This window comes from Osmerus eperlanus, chromosome 16 (assembly GCF_963692335.1).
Source record: "Osmerus eperlanus chromosome 16, fOsmEpe2.1, whole genome shotgun sequence".
NCBI classification, from domain to species: domain Eukaryota; kingdom Metazoa; phylum Chordata; class Actinopteri; order Osmeriformes; family Osmeridae; genus Osmerus; species Osmerus eperlanus.
In genome coordinates, this window is record NC_085033.1 from 15,015,052 (window position 1) to 15,031,221 (window position 16,170).

Sequence of the window (16,170 nt, forward strand, 5' to 3'; positions counted from 1 at the left end):
TCTCTCTCACACTCTCTCATCCTTAATGTTGATGTGAGAGTCTCCGGGCGCGCGGCTCCCTCCCGCGCTGACGGTGGGACTCCACTCGCGAGCCTCTTAATGGCAGCGGGAAGTCGATGATGTTCGGCGGCGGGAGCGCTCGTTAGCTAAACACACACCTCTGTCATGCTACATTGCGCGGCCCGGTGCGGCTGTGGGTCATCGGTAGTGCGACGGGCGGAAAGGAGGAGAGGATGGAAGTCTTTACGCTTAAATTAGATATCAGATGGGGGGAGAAACGTAATATTGCATCCTTGAGTGATAGAAATACAAACCTGAGACAATTCAACCATAGAAATGGCAACCTCGGTGGGATATGAAGGGTAATTTTGAAGTTCATTATGATAATGTGCGTCCTGTTAGAGGCACCAGAATGTGAAACTTTGAATATCCAAATAGAAAACATGCAAATGTATGAAATGGAATAATAATATCGTCTCCATATATACACAGGTCTATATGGACCCAAACATAAACAATTGCATGACATTTCTAAGAGTGAAAGATGCTCGTGGTGGAGGTTGTCTAGAAGTAATAATGTTCAGGGTCTATAGGAAAGCAAAGACGCTCTTTAACGTTCCGGTTTTTACAAAATATTTTCATGTCCAGTTTCTGTCACCTTGTCTCAAACAACGTTGGGCCAAGAGGACTTTGGTTCTCAGCTCGACCACTGGCGACACCTTATGGCCAGACAAAGTACTGCACCTAAATAAACCCAATGAGAAGAATCCGCAAATAAACATCCATCCGCATTGTGCTTCCTAACAGTATCACAACTCAAGGCTACAGAAGAGCCAAAGAAGATGACACTAAATTATGCTTTATTTTTAGCGATTGGTCGTAACACAAATTTACAATAATACATATTTTACAAAGGCTTTAGCTAGTCCAGTTCGGGGCCAGTCCAGGGCTTGCGAGTTTAAACGAGTCCAGACCGGTCCGATTAGGTTCGATCTGGTCCTCTCTGCTCCAGTCCTAAGTCAGTCCAGTCTAGTCCAGTCCAAGGTTAGTCCAGTCCTAGTTGAGCCTTCGCAGCTTGCACAGGTAGATGGGTCCGAAGTTGGCCGACAGGTGTGGCAGGACCAGCTCGCCCAGGTGAGTGTCGGGGGCGAAGTGGAAAGTGTCCCTGAACAGGTGTGTGAGAGGTCGGAGGTCGACCACCTCCAGGGCGACGCCGTGCTCCTCCCGGGCCTGCTGGAGAGCCTGCTCCACCACGTACTGGTTCTGGAGCTGGGACAGGGAGCAGGTGGAGTACACCACCTCTCCCCCAGGACGCGCTGCCTGGATACCAGACCTGGAGGGGGAGGAGGACGGGGGGGGGGAGAGAAGGACAAACGAGGGCGTAGGCGGGAGAGAAGGACAAACGACAGACGGGTCAGAGAAGAGGAAGGACAGAGAGAGGTGGAGCCAGAAGGAGAGCGCTGTGACATCCCCACAGGCAGGGGGCGCTGGTGACCTACAGCAGGAGCTCCACCTGGACCTGAGGAAGACGCTGCCTCTCCTTGGTTCTCGCCCTCTTGAAGATGTTGTTTTCCTCCTCGATGAGTGAGTGTCTGTCCGTGGTGCACGGAACGTCCACTAGAACCTGAGAGAGGGAACAAGAAATTCAGTACGTCAACATCCACCACAACAACAGCCCTCACAGATACAGTTAGTTCAGCGCAGTCAGAAAGACTGATCGACAACTTACTCTGTCGAAGAAGTTTCTCTCAAACTCCTCCCACTTCCTGCCGTCAAAGGAAGTGATGCGCACCCTGTCGTCAGTGAGCAGCTCCTTGTGTACGAAGCTGCGGAGCACGGCGCGGAGACGAGCGGTACGCGACGACGACACGTCGTTAACGCAGAGGAAGCCTGACACACATACACACACACTTTGGTTACTCACATCTCCAATACATCGAGACATGGACTTCCAGTGAGCAAATCTTCTGTAAACCAGTGTACAAGATTGGATTTCCTCATCCTGTGTGAAGTACAAGACTGGACTTCCTCATCCTGTGTGAAGTACAAGACTGGACTTCCTGTGTGAAGTACTGGACTGGACTTCCTGTGTGAAGTACAAGACTGGACTTCCTGTGTGAAGTACTGGACTGGACTTCCTGTGTGAAGTAATGGACTGGACTTCCTGTGTGAAGTACAAGACTGGACTTCCTGTGTGAAGTACTGGACTGGACTTCCTGTGTGAAGTACTGGACTGGACTTCCTGTGTGAAGTACTGGACTGTGACCTCCTCTCTGTGTTGTCCTGGCCACAGTCTGACCTCTGCTGGAGGTAACTCGCCACCACAGTCAAGACATCTAACCTGGTCTAGGGACAGGACACTAGAACAGCTAGCAAGAACAGCTAGCTAGAACAGAACAACACAAACATGACTCCTACCTGGGCCAGAGGTCAGGGTTTAGTGGTTCAGTGGTACAGCAGGGTAACTTACGTAGGAGGCCAGTCTGCAGCAGGGCCAGGGCCTTACCCCCCGGGGCGGCACACAGGTCCAGAACACTGTGACCCTCCTGGACGTCCAGAACCAGGGCGGGCAGCACCGATGCTGCGTCCAGCAGATAGTAACCCAGCAGACCATATGCTCTGGGTCTGGGGGATGGAGGGGGGGGGGGGAGGATGGGATGGATGGAGGGAGGAACAGAGGGAGGGTGAGATTGAGGTAGAGACATTGAGAAAATGGAACAGAAAATGAGAGGCAGAGAGAGATCCTCCATGTGAGTGAAAAACCACACAGCAGAATATGAGTATGAAACCACACCTGGCCGGCTTGAATCTCGAGATATCTCCTTTGGGATACACCAAGCACCTGATGTTGGGGCTGAGTCGAGGAGTCGCCGTGACTTCGCCGGCTGCCCTGCTCCCAATCTCCCGTTCGGTCTCGCCATCCTGACTAGAAGTGCCGGTCACCTCCGGGAGCCTGTCTTGCTCCGGAGCTCCACCCGTACCCTCCGGGACCGGGGCAGAGCAACCGACAAAGTCCACACATCCCTGGGACCGAAGCTCAGCCTCCACCTCCTCAGGGCTGGAGAGGTTGTTGAGCAGGGCTCCGTATTTCTGCTCGCAGAGCATGCTGACGCGGACCGATGGCCACTGCGCCCCCAGCTGAAGACCGTAAGTGGAGTCGAAGTTCTGGAGAGCCAGGTTCGTGGCGGGGTACTTGGGCTGCGTGGTTGCCTGGATAAGACAAAAACATATTTTTTAATCAGAATGGGATTTATTCGCTATGAAAGTTTGCACAGACAAGGAATTTGCTTTGGCAGGAAGGTGCATACAATAAACATATAGGGACCTAAAATTTAAATATGTGGACTATCTATACTAAGGGTACATAAACTAGCAGTACTAAGTGGGATTAGAATTGAATTAAATATACAATAAAATAAAATATAAGTTGCCGTAAATTACAATATAAAAATACAAAAAACCATGATTGTCCATCAGAAACGTTGACGAAACAGCAGGGACCGTTGGTCTACGGAATTAGCTAGCTAGCTAAATATTGAAAAAGCTAAGTAGCCTACTCAAGTTCGTTTTGTTTACATTTATTTTTAGATATATAATAATTTAAACGTAATTTCTGACATGTGTCCACACAGATCAGAACGTATACACACGCTACATATACGACATACCCATTTAGCTTTTACGCGATTCCTTCGTGGTGTCAAGCAACGTAAGTCTTTGATTTTCCTGAGCAGTATTCTCGTGTCAATGAGCGCCGCCATTGTTAAGTGCAACACCTGCTGGTCCGACTTTCTCTTTGCACCACATTTTTTCGGTTCCCCCTACGAGGTGGGCGGATCCCACACGCCAAAACTATGAACATGGTTGGAGAAGAGAACTGTACGTTAGGAAATAAACGTATAGATTCAAGTTTCCGGTGAACTTTCTAGGTGATTCCTGCGTGTGACCTAACACGTCCTCCAGATTTAGTTTGTGAGCTAGGACGTGTATCTTGACTGTCGGTGTCATCTTTAGGTCGTTTTAGAGGTTATAATCATGGTTTTTGAAAACAAAATGATCAAGTACGACGACCCCGACGATGAGGTATTATACATTATATAAATATGCCAATGTTGTGCTGTTTTGTCTCATTTTCTGTCCTGTTTTTGCGGTAGTCAAGTTACGCAACTGTTAGTGCCAAACCAAGTGAGCTAGCTAGTTGACCGGTTAGCCTAGCACGCTTTATGCAAAAATTCATAAAGCGCCTTTTTTTAGGGTCCTTAATATTTCCACTGCGGAATGCCAACCCTTTCAGCTTAGTCGTAGCCAAACGTAGGCTTATTTCTCTATTACATCTAAACTGCTAGGATATGTTAGGCAATTGAACGGTTAGTCTGTGATTAACCACCGTCATGTGCTTGCTGAAGTGTGCCGTTTTGTATAGGTAATGACCATGTTTGCTGATGTTGACATGTGAAACGAACAACAATGTCCTTAAATGGTCACAATTGTAATTTCAAGGTCTCGTCGTTTCAGTTATTCGACGGTAACGTGATCCGTGGGAAATAGTAGCCTTTGTATTTTGAGTAGTCCTGTCGTGATCAAGGGCACGCTCCGTTACCGTTCAACCGTGTGTGTTGGCCCGTGTTGTTGAGCGCTCCGGTGTTGTCCTTATCCAGGAGGAGGCACCGGCAGAGGACGAGGAAGAGGCAGAAGGAGGAGATGAAGAAGAGGAGGAGGAGGAGGAGGAAGACATGGTGGTAAGTAATTTTATTGAAGTCAGTGAACTGACGGTTCAAAGGTTACAAAGGACCGCTCACATCAAGTGTTACATTTCAACCATTTATGGTTATGGATAGTAGAATGAGGTATGGATCTTTCTAGAACCGTATGAGCAGCAACATGTAGCAGGCTGTACGGGTTCGAGAACACACCCAGTACAACAAGCACTGCAAAGTAACTCCCCACATTAGTCAAGTTGAAGTGTGTATCAGGTAAAGAGGAAATATAATAACTGTTTAGCAGATAGGGGACGGGGAGATTTGTACCTGCAACCTTGTGATCTACAGTCAAACGCTCTCCTAACCACCAAGCTATACCCATCCCTCAAGCTGGCTTCCATAGTTTATCACCTTTAAAGTATGTGTTGAGCAGGGGAAGTAAGTTTCATTATACATTCTAAAACTACTAATCTTCCACCCACTGTTCATCAAGAAAATCATATTTAATGGCCACATCCTCGGTTATTTAATATATATTTTGTAAATGTTGCCCCCCACCACCCTTTGAAAACCAACCTGCTGGTTTTACATTTAGTCATTTAGCAGACGCTCTTATCCAGAGCGACTTACACTAAGTACAGGGACATTTCCCCAGAGGCAAGTAGGGTGAAGTACCTTGCCCAAGGACACAACGTCATTTGGCACGGCCTGGAATCGAACTCGCAACCTTCTGATTACTAGCCTGATTCCCTAACCACTCAGCCACCTGACTCCCGAGCGTGGCTGGTGTGCGTTTTAACGGCTGCTCTGTGTGTCCCTGCCAGGACCCCTTAGAGACGATACGGGCCAAGTGCGAGCAGTCGGAGCACTGCGCCCACACGCATCACCGGCTGGAGGCCTGCGAGCAGCGCGTGTCCTCCAGGGACGCCACCGAGGAGGACTGCACCGAGGAGCTGTTTGATTTCCTACACGCACGGGATCACTGTGTAAGTGTGAGGAAGAGAGGTGTGTGTGTGTGTGTGTGTGTGGGTTGGTTTGAGTAACACAGGTGTGTGTGAAGTTGGTGAGAGAGGAGATTGTGTGTGTGTGTGTATATACTGTAGTGTTTGCCTCGTCTGTATGTAACCTTCTGCTTGGACTATGAGGTCTGTATAGTCTTTATATCCACACTTCAGAGGTTGTTAGTGCTTTAAATGGGTTTGCTTCACCTGGTACACAACCCCCATCACATGGTACACAACCCCCGTCACATGGTCATCTCCTGGGGCCATGGATCTAGGGAGACAACACACATTAAAACAGTTAGTTTGTCCAGTGTGTGTTGATGTGACTGTCGCTGTTGCCTACCTGCCTCCTCTGCCAGCAGACTCTGAATCCTCTCTCCTCTCTTCCTACAGGTAGCACACAAGCTCTTCCATAGCGTGAAATGAACCTCTCTCCACCTACCACCACCCCCGTCAGTTCCATTATTGTGTCCCAGCTGTGGAATAATTATTTAAATGCTTAATGCTAAGATTGTATGTATGTGCTGTCCAGAGAACACTTGAGGAAAAACACAGCTATAGTTACGTATTCATATGAATAAAAGTATGATTCTTGTTAATATTTGTGTGGGGTCCCTAGAATGAATATGTAGTGTCTCCTGCCTAGATCCTTACCTGAAACATCCACCCACAGAATGGGTGTAAGTATTAACTCTGCTGTCATGGTGACGGTTGCTGGGAGACCAGGCTAGGCTTGTTGCTGCCTCTGGGAGTTCAAGGGTCACGTTCAGCAGAGCAAAACGGCCTTTAGTGTTCAGAAACACAAACTGTTTACTGTGGGATCAAGTACTGTAATAATAGACCTCTGTCAAGGAACAGGTAATAAATCGCAGCTCAACTCACCACTCTGTGCTTGAAACGTTTAGGGAACCGTGCGCGCTTGAACGTGACCCGGGTCTGAAGCGTCTCTTCACCCTGCCCTTCCAGAGAACAAGATTGCTAGTTTGTGTAATATTATGGCCTAGTGACTAACTTGAGCATCAGGTGGACAATGTTTATTCAGATTATCCCAAACAAGTTCAATAAGTTAGACAATGCTGGTGCTGCTTCCTGAGATGACATCTGTCCTTTTCACTAAATAAAACTTCACCTCTGGTTGGTGTCATTATTGCAGAGATGACCAAAGATGTAACGGTTCATCTTCAAACTGATGTAATAGTGTTTGTTCCTACTGGCGCCAACTTCAGCCCAAGTTTAGCACTGGTTATACCTTTTGACAAAACAGTAAAAATATGAACGTAAATTGTGATGTGTGGTCGCTTTGTTTAGTAGTAGCAGCTCCTAGACATACTGCACACACATGCACATGCACACACAAATACAAGTTTGAAATATTAGCACTGCCTCCTTCCTTTGAAACTAGGCACTCATCGTGTATGGAGCTAAATCAGGGCCAAATGTTTTGTTAATTCGAAAAAAAATCTTTAGTTGAAAAACTAAAGCTTGACATTGAAAATGTAAGTTTTGGTCAAAAACTTGAAAAATAAAACCATGAATTCAAAGAAAAAATAAGTTTAGCTATTTTTTTTTCAAGTTGAATACAATTTCGATTAAAGTCTGGAATTATTTTGAATAAAGTATTAATTTTCACTTTTAGATTTTCAGTTTCACATTTAATGTTTTCAGATTAAAAACTTTTTTTTTATGGCTTCCAATTTTTTTTGGAGTTTCATTTTTTTTTTTTCAGTGACAGTTTTTTTTCTTCAGTTTCAGATCAGTTTTTCAGTTTCAGACTTTTGGCTCCGATTTTGCGTAGGGGGCGTGCTTGAACTCAGAGGCGGGAGTTATGAGTGACAGCCTAACAAACAGGCAGAAGACTCGGCAGTTGGCGTTGGCATGGCGTCCGCTCCGCCAAGGCAAGACGCTGGCGCCAGCGCACAGGTAAGACATGTGAAAGATATACATTTTGGTAAACGTATTTTTTCTTTGAATTCACGGTTTTATTTTTCAAGTTTTTGACCAAAACTTACATTTTCAATGTCAAGCTTTAGTTTTTCAACTAAAGATTTTCTTTTCGAATTAACAAAACATTTGGCCCTGATATAGCTCGATAGTCGTGGCGTTCACTTTTTTACCACCCTGAGATTAGCTTCTATGTTGGTAGCTCTGGCCCCAGGTACCCAGTATACTATCACCGGCGACTCTTATCTGGGGCTCTCAGCTAGAATATGGATAAAAGCGTCTGCTAAATGAATACATGTAAATTTAATCTAATGTTACGGGGTGATGGAATCACCGATCACCAGTGCTGTAGTCAAGACCACCTAAACTGAGACCAAGTCATGACCAAGACCTAGACTAACACAAGATAAACACTGCCAGTTCCTGTTCCTGCAGTGTGTGTGTGAAACAGTGTGTGTGTGAGAGGCAATGTGTGCTTCCTGTTCCAACACAACCATTGCCACTTCCTGCTCCAACACAAACACTGCCACTTCCTGTTTCAACACAACACCAACATTGCCACTTTCTGTTCCAACACAAACAAACATTGCCACTTCCTGTTCCGGCAGTGTGTGTGTGTGAGGCAGTGTGTGTGTGTGTGGCAGTGTGTGTGTGTGAGGCAGTGTGTGCTTCCTGTTCCAACACAACACAAACACTGCCACGTCCTGTTCCAACACAAACACTGCCACTTCCTGTTCCAACACAAACAAACATTGCCACTTCCTGTTCCAACACAAACAAACATTGCCACTTCCTGTTCCGGCAGTGTGTGTATGCGTGTGTGTGAGGCAGTGTGTGTGTGTATGCGTGTGTGTGTGAGGCAGTGTGTGCTTCCTGTTCCAACACAACACTGCCACTTCCTGTTCAAACACAAACACTTCCTGTTCCAACACAAACACTGCCACTTCCTGTTCCAACACAAACAAACATTGCCACTTCCTGTTCCGGCAGTGTGTGTGCGAGGCAGTGTGTGTGTGCGTGTGAGGCAGTGTGTGTGTGCGTGTGAGGCAGTGTGTGTGTGTGCGTGCGTGAGGCAGTGTGTGCTTCCTATTCCAACACAACACGATAACTAACGTCTGCGAAGTCACTCCCCCGAGGAGACAAGGTGCCCGGCCCACCGGGTGAACCATGAGAGAAGCCAACCTCAATATGCCAAGTCGAGAAAAACTAACAGACTGAATCTGAATTTGTAGAATGAAAACGTTTGTAAAACTTTACCGAACAAGGCAGCTCGAGTCAAAAAGGTGCGAAGCGCAGACAACGTCACTTCCCACAACATAGGCGACAACAAAAACTTTATTCATGTTAAAGAAGTGCATAATTCCCAATGTCAAGCAGAGAAATAAATAGTATAAAAATAAAACTTTTAAAAAGTAGTCTCTGATCAAGCGGCAGGTGTAAGTCCAGTTCCATGATGCTGAAGGAGATTCATAACGGAGGTAGAAGAAGGAATGTTGTCACAGCTGTTCCAGAGAAGGTCGCTTTGGAGATCCCCTTACTGAACAAGGCCAGTCACTCTGAATATCATAGGGGGCCTGTTGTAACCAGTCTGGGTGTGTGTGAACAGAGTATATATATGTGTCAGGCTGGACATGGACACACCTCACAAACGCTGGTTTTCCTTGTTACTCTGGCCCACAAACTCATCCATCGAGGCCTGGAGAAGGGAGGACAGGAGAGAGAATCTGAGCACTGAAGTCATAGAAACAGAAACTTCATCACTCATGAAGGGACCAAAAAAATAAAAATAAAAACGTTTCATATTTTTAACGATGCGCCTGCATACTTCCTGTGTGACTGCATACTTCCTGTGTGACTTCATACTTCCTGTGTGACTGCATACTTCCTGTGTGACGGTAGACTCAAGGTGTCTGAGGACAGGAGGACGAGACCTGAACCCTGAACAGACCGCATGAAAGGACTGCAGGCACAGAAGGCACTAAACACCTTCCTCCAGCAGGTGGCGGCAGAGGGCCAGCTAACTAACCTAAGACTAGGAATAAGAAATCCTGGGAGGAGGAATTGAGTGAGGGTTCCCCTCCTCCAGAGACGGTTGTGATCCAGTGACATGCAGACCAGAGGCTGCAATAGATCTTAAATGTTGTCAGGTTCCTTAATTTTTTTTAGAAAAATAAAAAAGGGGTACATTTTTCTTCTTGGAGGCTGCAAAGTCAGACTCTGATCTCACCTGCAGTAGCAGCCTCTCCTTCCTCAGCTTCCTGTAGAAGAGGAGCACTTCCGGGTCAGCACGGACCACGCGGGGGTCAAAGTCCATGACCCTCAGCCCCTCCAGGCTCCTGGCCCTGGACAGAGCCACGTAGGCTTGGCCACTCTCGAACACACGCGCCAGCGAAATCTCCACGCAGTCCAGGGTCATGCCCTGAGACACACACACACACACACTTCAGTTAAAACAACACAGCATTCCAGAACAGAGCCCTCCGTTTCCGTAGAGACGGGGTGTTATTGGTTGCCGTGCCGACCCACCTGGCTCTTGTGGATGGAGATGGCCCAGGCCAGTTTGAGTGGCAGTTGTTGCCTGCTGAGATAGAGCCCGCCCCCGGCCTTGAACACCCAGCGCTCCTGCTTCAGCACCTCTGTCGCTCCGCACAGGAAACGCACGCGCGGGAGCCCTGGAGCAAGAAAGGAAGTGAGGTCACTCAGTCAGCAGGAAGCAAGGTCAGTTAGACAGCAGGAAGTGAGGTCGCTCCGGTGTTGGAACACCGTAGCTCTCAAACAGTCTCTGTCACATGCGTGACCCCCCGTGTGAACACAGGAAGTGGTAAACAACCTTGTTTTCCTGGCAGGAAGTCAACGACCACACCTCTGGCCCCGTTCACCAGCCCTCGCTGAACGTCCAGGTTCTTAGTCAGCATCACCTGGGGACAGACACGCCTTGTTCACCTGAGCTCCAGGTTAGACACGCCCCGTTCAGTCGGTCCACACCCACGTATCCCTCCGCCCGGCACTAACCTGCGCCCCCACTTTAAGTTGCAGCAGCCGGCTGACGGGGCTCTGGGAGTCGATGGTCTTCACCAATGCCGGGTCACTGTCCAGCGCCTCAAACACATGCTCCGCCCCTGCAGGAGGGACAGGAATACGAATTTAAGTTTCGTTGAGAGAAACAAAAAATACGTGAAAAATTATAAATAAAATGTACATTAGTTCTACCTGGCAACTGCTGTAGTTTATTCTCATTGGTCAGCTCCACGTCATCCTTGTGCGTGCACAGCCTGGTCGCTAGGATACCGTCACGCTCGATCTTGTGATAGGCGCTCTGCATCAGCTTGGCCGTGACTTCCTCTGTGACCCTGCGTGATTGGTTGACATCCACGGGGGGTTGTTACAACACTTCCTGAACAATATCAATCAGTAATACAATGACTGTCTTCTGATCTGACCAGTAAGAACTAAGACAAACACAGTAGCATACATGCAATAGGGTTGGGTTGGCAGCTCAGTAAGAGCATGTGACTGCTGACCAAGAGGTTACAGGTTCAAAACCCCCCTCTATACTTTGGATTAAAACATCTGCTGAATTTATACGGTATTGTCGTCATTAAGTGCCTTTGTTTTGACAGGCCGTACCTGCCCACCCTAACGGCCTGCAGCAGGGAGATGAAGCTCTGGTCCGTCTGCCTCCGCACCTCCGTCAGCTCCATGTTCACCTGCACCACCTTCCTCCAGCTCCTGGCCTGGGGGTCACACAGGGGTCAAAGGTGAAAGGTCAGATGGATGGTTAAAACCTGCTGGTGCTCGGTACTTCCTCTGTGGTAGTCAGACTGTAAGATCATTGGAATAAAGAGTCATGGGCGCCAACACAGACAACATTCTTAAAACTGTCAAAAGGTTACTCTTTTATGCTTCATAAACACAAGTTATGTGGACTTTCTTAACCATCTCACCTGTAAACTTAGTCCTAATCCCAATATCTGTAAACTCTGTTTAACCCTGACCTCCATCTTGACCTCTGACCTGGAAGCAGAAGCTGGCCTTGTCCTTGCCCCTGGAGACGGGAGGCAGCTGGAGGAAGTCTCCACACATGATGAGCTGGATTCCGCCGAAGGGTTGAGACGACCTCCTCACTGACCTGGGGCGGGGAGCAATCATGTTTGTATTTTTGTTTTTAAATAAGTGCCTGTTAGCTGAGACGTGGTTAATTAGCAATATGGCTAGTAAACACAGTTAGAACTAAGACAATCGCCACGCTTCTGTTCCTGGCTGCCTCTGACCCGGGGAGAACAGCACGGCAGACAGCTGAGGAACTCACTGCAGTACTCTCTAGCCAGGGGAACTAAACGCGACACCACAAGTGGGATACCTGCACTTGTACACCTAAACTCCTTGTCGGAATTCATAACTAAGCTGGTAGTAGTTAACAATAATATTGTTTTTAACTGTGTTAAATACAAACTTTTAATTGTAGAATTGTCTCCATGTCGACAAAATTGAATGTGTTTTTAACAGAATAGTTATTGTGTATTGTATTGTATATGTTGATGATTGTAAATTACGGGGCAATTCAGTTTTTACTGCAAGGCCGAAGTGTTCGTTGTATGGTTTATTCTTACCAATAAATCATTAACTACTAGAACTGTTAACATCTGATCCTCAAACGTCCACTTTTTCCAGATAAACGCGCCTGCTTCCTGAATCAAATGTAAAACGTTCCGTATCCCTCCGCCCTGAGACGTAGTCCCTGTACCTGGCGACGGCCTCCAGCTTGTCGAAGAACTGTCCGTCCACCATGGAGACCTCGTCTATGACCAGGTGACGACAGCTGGTCCAGTGCTGCAGCACCCCGGGCCTCTGGGCCAGCTCCAGACACTGCTCCAGGGGGGCCGCACCTGAGCCCATACCTGGGAGGGGGCAGAAGAGATAGAGAGGGGGGAGGTGAATGAGAGAGAGGGGGAGGTGAAGGATAGAGGGCGACAGATAGAAATAGATGGAGAGGAGGAGAGAGAAGGAAAAGAGGATAGTCAGTATTCTCCTTTAGAGACAAATGTTTGTCAACAGAGGTCAGGAGACCCTGTTACACACACACCTGCGAAGCTGTGTAACGTGGTTCCTCCAATGTGACAGGCCGCCACACCAGTGCTGGCTGTAGCGTAGGTGCTTTTGGGTGGCAAGGACCCCACGATCCTCTTCAAGAGGAAGGACTTCCCTGTGCCTGAACCAAAATACAGCAACAAATAAAAAGACTGCATCCAAAAGTAACTTTCAGCGGGGGGAAATCAAACCTGTAAACTTTGTATTTGTCTGTCAAATGCTCTGACCACTAAAAGCCTTTCCTATGCCAGATGTAGGCTCTCCCCCAGAGTACCTGCACTCCCGGTGAAGAAGACGTTCTTGCCGCTGAGCACAGCGCTGAGCACGGCCGCCTGGCCCCGGGTCAGCTGACGAGCTGCGGGCAGGGACAGGGCCGGCCTCTTGCTGGGCGGCAGGGCCTTCACCTGGGGATCAAAGACAACCTTAACACGGGGGAGATGACCTTCACCTGGGGATCAAAGACAACCTTAACACGGGGGAGATGACCTTCACCTGGGGATCAAAGACAACCTTAACACAGGGGAGATGACCTTCACCTGGGGATCAAAGACAACCTTAACACGGGGGAGATGACCTTCACCTGGGGATCAAAGACAACCTTAACACGGGGGAGATGACCTTCACCTGGGGATCAAAGACAACCTTAACACAGGGGAGATGACCTTCACCTGGGGATCAAAGACAACCTTAACACGGGGGAGATGACCTTCACCTGGGGATCAAAGACAACCTTAACATGGGGGAGGATGACCTTCACCTGGGGATCAAAGACAACCTTAACACAGGGGAGATGACCTTCACCTGGGGATCAAAGACAACCTTAACACGGGGGAGATGACCTTCACCTGGGGATCAAAGACAACCTTAACACGGGGGAGATGACCTTCACCTGGGGATCAAAGACAACCTTAACATGGGGGAGGATGACCTTCACCTGGGGATCAAAGACAACCTTAACATGGGGGAGATGACCTTCATGATGGACTATATTGTTGATGTGTGAGAAAAAAAAGAGAGTGGGAATAAGCAGCCATTCCCAGGAACACAGGACCCACCCTGCACCCTGTAAACAACCCCTGTGGAAGGAACTTCCTGGATGCTACAACATATAGTCACCCTAAACTCAATTCAGTTTGCTTTACTGGCATGAAAGAGCAAATATCCTGAAACACAGCTCTGGAAAAAATTGAGAGACCACTGAAACTTTTTCTTTCAATTAAAAAAAAAGTTGAGATTTACCCTTCTGTTCCTCACTCAAAAGCTCTCAACTTTTGAAAAAAACTCAATGAAAAAAGTGGGCTCTAACTTTTTTCCAGAGCTGTATACATCATCCATGTAAATCATATAAAACTCACCAGACTGGAGTCACAGTCTGTCCGAGACCTTTTGACCTGTTGTCCTCCAGTTATCGTATTCAAGTTCCTCTCCAGGAGTCGTTTGGAGGTCAGAGGAGCATTCACTTTGCTCCTCATTTCATTCGCCTTCTGCACGTCCTTCTGTTGCAACGGGCTGATGGTGTCGAAGCTCCGCGGTAGACCGGCGTTCAGCTTCGCCCGGTCGGTGAGCGGCGTGCCGGTTTTCCACGCCTGATACTTGATGCTCAGGGTCTTCAGGAAAACGTTCAGCCGGTGAGGCGGGCAGTCGGAGATGAGCACCTGGATGTTTTCCGGGAGCAGCTTGACGGTGCATTTGCCGTCTTTGGCGAACCGCGTGAACAGCTGAAAGTCTTTGAGTGGGTAGTTCTGTGGTACTTTCCCGTCATGGACGCGCAGGATAATCTCCTGGAACTCGTTGCGCCCCAAAACAACCCCTGCCTTTCGGATGACTTGGCGTTTGATCGCCTGGCCAGACTGATTGAGGCGCTCCACCACAACACAGCACTGGAGCTGCGAAGCATCGTCTTCTTGCAGCATTGAAACTGTTGATTTATTCTGTGGCGTAGTGTTGCAAAAAGTAGCCTAATTAAAAAACATCCAAGAGTTAGGTTAAATCGATTGCTAGTAAATTTCTCGTTAACGTAGCTTTGTTTGGCTGTCGCTGTTCAACGCCAAACACACAGACGGACTACTCTATCCTACTTTATCAAACCCCATTTAAGATATAAAAAACAAACTAGCTGTATCTTCACGATCGTTTAGCAAACACATTAGGACAACATTAAATTAGAAGTTTACCTTTGTTCTAAATCTGTAGATAGATAACCTTGATATTCCGATCTCAGTTTAAAGTGACCTAGTCTGAACAACTCAACGCCGATTTCGAATTGTCGTTCCGTGATTCTTGACCAATGAAATTAGGGTGCTTTAAAACTGTGGCCAATAATAGACGCGTATTGAACATACTGACGTATACACTGTGGTGTAAACGGCCAATCGCAGTGGCAAATGAAGGTTACGTCAGCAGGCACGTTTTCTTCGGTCTTGTTTGAAAACACCGCAAGTATTCTAAACAGATCCATTCTTCGTACGTCGCTTATTACATCGGAGATCTAATGACACATCCAAGATGACATCATTTTGCTAATCATGATCTGGCTAATTAGGTTTTCTTCAAACACCCTTGTTGTTTTATGCGTTGGTCTAAAGGGGGGTATGTATCGATAGTAAAAACCTTGATCAGCAGCGCTGCGACTGCTCACCATGGCCCAAAAGAGCGCCCCGTTTTCCCCCGCCAAAGAGCTAACAGAGCAAGAGCTTTCTCGAAGGTTACTCCGAATTTGAAGATTTAATCAGAACGGCAGGGAACACCGCAAAGTCTGCAAAATCCAGGAGAGAGGGCTGGCAAAAAGTAGATGTTATCGCTTATTACAGTATTTGTTTTTGTATTTTCTTATTTTCATAATTACTTTGTCATCTTTAATGTCATATAATTTAATGTGGTTCCAACAAATTAATTATGTAAATGACACCCTCACGAGAAAACCTATAGGCTATCTCTCAAAAAGTAGGCTATAGTAGCCATGTCTCGCTGTGCTAAAGGAATAGAAGGATCTGTCTAAATTCTGCTAATCATTCTTGTACCTTCTGCAACAGGTTGTTGTCGTAAAAACGGACAATACATGGCTGTGACAGACTTCCTGTATCAGCTCTGCTTATAAAGTCGCAATCAAATCTTGTTTAGGCTATATAAAATAATGCACCTTCCTGCCAAAGCATGCACCTTCCTGCCAAAGATGCACCTTCCTGCCAAAGCAAATTCCTTGTCTGTGCAAACTTTCATGGCGAATAAATCCGATTCTGATTCTGATTCTGATAAGCCTGCTCCTGAGTAGGTTTAAGATAAAGGACTTTTTGCCATGACAGCAAGTCCAGAATGAATAGATCAAGTTAGCGTCTTCTCTCCGAGGCTGCTAATCCACTTGACGAGGAGTCAAGAGTGAACTCGCTCCAGACTCCCTCACAATACTGACCACGACACACGCTCGTGCCACAGCGTCC

General features: G+C 47.3%; 3 protein-coding genes across 6 annotated transcripts; 1 reads left to right on the top strand and 2 right to left on the bottom strand.

The window, feature by feature from the left end:
- Nucleotides 1–840: 840 nt before the first annotated feature.
- Nucleotides 841–3,815, bottom strand: nsun4 (NOP2/Sun RNA methyltransferase 4). Its single transcript, XM_062481458.1, has 6 exons — nt 3,669–3,815; nt 2,795–3,210; nt 2,471–2,625; nt 1,730–1,890; nt 1,500–1,624; nt 841–1,333 (listed from the first exon to the last, which is right to left on the bottom strand). The coding sequence occupies exons 1-6, from the start codon at nt 3,759–3,761 to the stop codon at nt 1,057–1,059; spliced, it is 1,227 nt and encodes a 408-aa protein (XP_062337442.1). The 5' UTR covers nt 3,762–3,815; the 3' UTR covers nt 841–1,056.
- A 109-nt stretch (nt 3,816–3,924) lies between these two features.
- On the top strand, nt 3,925–6,303 carry LOC134036478 (cytochrome b-c1 complex subunit 6, mitochondrial-like). Its single transcript, XM_062481459.1, has 4 exons — nt 3,925–4,083; nt 4,659–4,739; nt 5,525–5,686; nt 6,098–6,303. Exons 1-4 carry the CDS (start codon nt 4,036–4,038, stop codon nt 6,128–6,130), a joined length of 324 nt encoding a protein of 107 aa, XP_062337443.1. The 5' UTR covers nt 3,925–4,035; the 3' UTR covers nt 6,131–6,303.
- Nucleotides 6,304–8,962: 2,659 nt separating this feature from the next.
- On the bottom strand, nt 8,963–15,041 carry pif1 (PIF1 5'-to-3' DNA helicase homolog (S. cerevisiae)). 4 transcript variants are annotated; one of them, XM_062482356.1, is made up of 14 exons: nt 14,908–15,036; nt 14,089–14,691; nt 13,008–13,137; nt 12,729–12,854; nt 12,390–12,543; nt 11,660–11,774; nt 11,273–11,379; nt 10,856–10,995; nt 10,658–10,764; nt 10,476–10,563; nt 10,172–10,317; nt 9,873–10,064; nt 9,287–9,341; nt 8,963–9,182 (listed from the first exon to the last, which is right to left on the bottom strand). In XM_062482356.1, exons 2-13 carry the CDS (start codon nt 14,644–14,646, stop codon nt 9,288–9,290), a joined length of 1,917 nt encoding a protein of 638 aa, XP_062338340.1. In that variant the 5' UTR covers nt 14,647–14,691; nt 14,908–15,036; the 3' UTR covers nt 8,963–9,182; nt 9,287. The 4 variants fall into 4 exon arrangements, with proteins under 4 accessions (XP_062338340.1, XP_062338339.1, XP_062338337.1 ...); XM_062482355.1 differs by having other exon boundaries at nt 8,963–9,341; nt 14,089–14,664; nt 14,908–15,041; XM_062482353.1 differs by having other exon boundaries at nt 8,963–9,341.
- Nucleotides 15,042–16,170: the final 1,129 nt, after the last annotated feature.

What these genes read in the sequence shown, in the direction of transcription:
- LOC134036478 (XM_062481459.1), top strand. Translation starts at nt 4,036, where the DNA reads ATGGTTTTTGAAAACAAAATGATCAAGTACGACGACCCCGACGATGAG. An exon ending in AGGAGGAGGAAGACATGGTG is followed by an intron (nt 4,740 to 5,524) that starts GTAAGTAATTTT and finishes TGTCCCTGCCAG; the next exon opens with GACCCCTTAGAGACGATACG. An exon ending in TACACGCACGGGATCACTGT is followed by an intron (nt 5,687 to 6,097) that starts GTAAGTGTGAGG and finishes CTCTTCCTACAG; the next exon opens with GTAGCACACAAGCTCTTCCA.
- pif1 (XM_062482355.1), bottom strand. Translation starts at nt 14,646, where the DNA reads ATGCTGCAAGAAGACGATGCTTCGCAGCTCCAGTGCTGTGTTGTGGTG. An exon ending in AAGCTGGAGGCCGTCGCCAG is followed by an intron (nt 11,775 to 12,389) that starts GTACAGGGACTA and finishes TCCCCGCCCCAG; the next exon opens with GTCAGTGAGGAGGTCGTCTC. An exon ending in CTTCCTGCCAGGAAAACAAG is followed by an intron (nt 10,318 to 10,475) that starts GTTGTTTACCAC and finishes TTCTTGCTCCAG; the next exon opens with GGCTCCCGCGCGTGCGTTTC.
- nsun4 (XM_062481458.1), bottom strand. Translation starts at nt 3,761, where the DNA reads ATGGCGGCGCTCATTGACACGAGAATACTGCTCAGGAAAATCAAAGAC. An exon ending in ATCGCGTAAAAGCTAAATGG is followed by an intron (nt 3,211 to 3,668) that starts GTATGTCGTATA and finishes TGTCTTATCCAG; the next exon opens with GCAACCACGCAGCCCAAGTA. An exon ending in GTCCAGGTGGAGCTCCTGCT is followed by an intron (nt 1,334 to 1,499) that starts GTAGGTCACCAG and finishes CTCCCCCTCCAG; the next exon opens with GTCTGGTATCCAGGCAGCGC.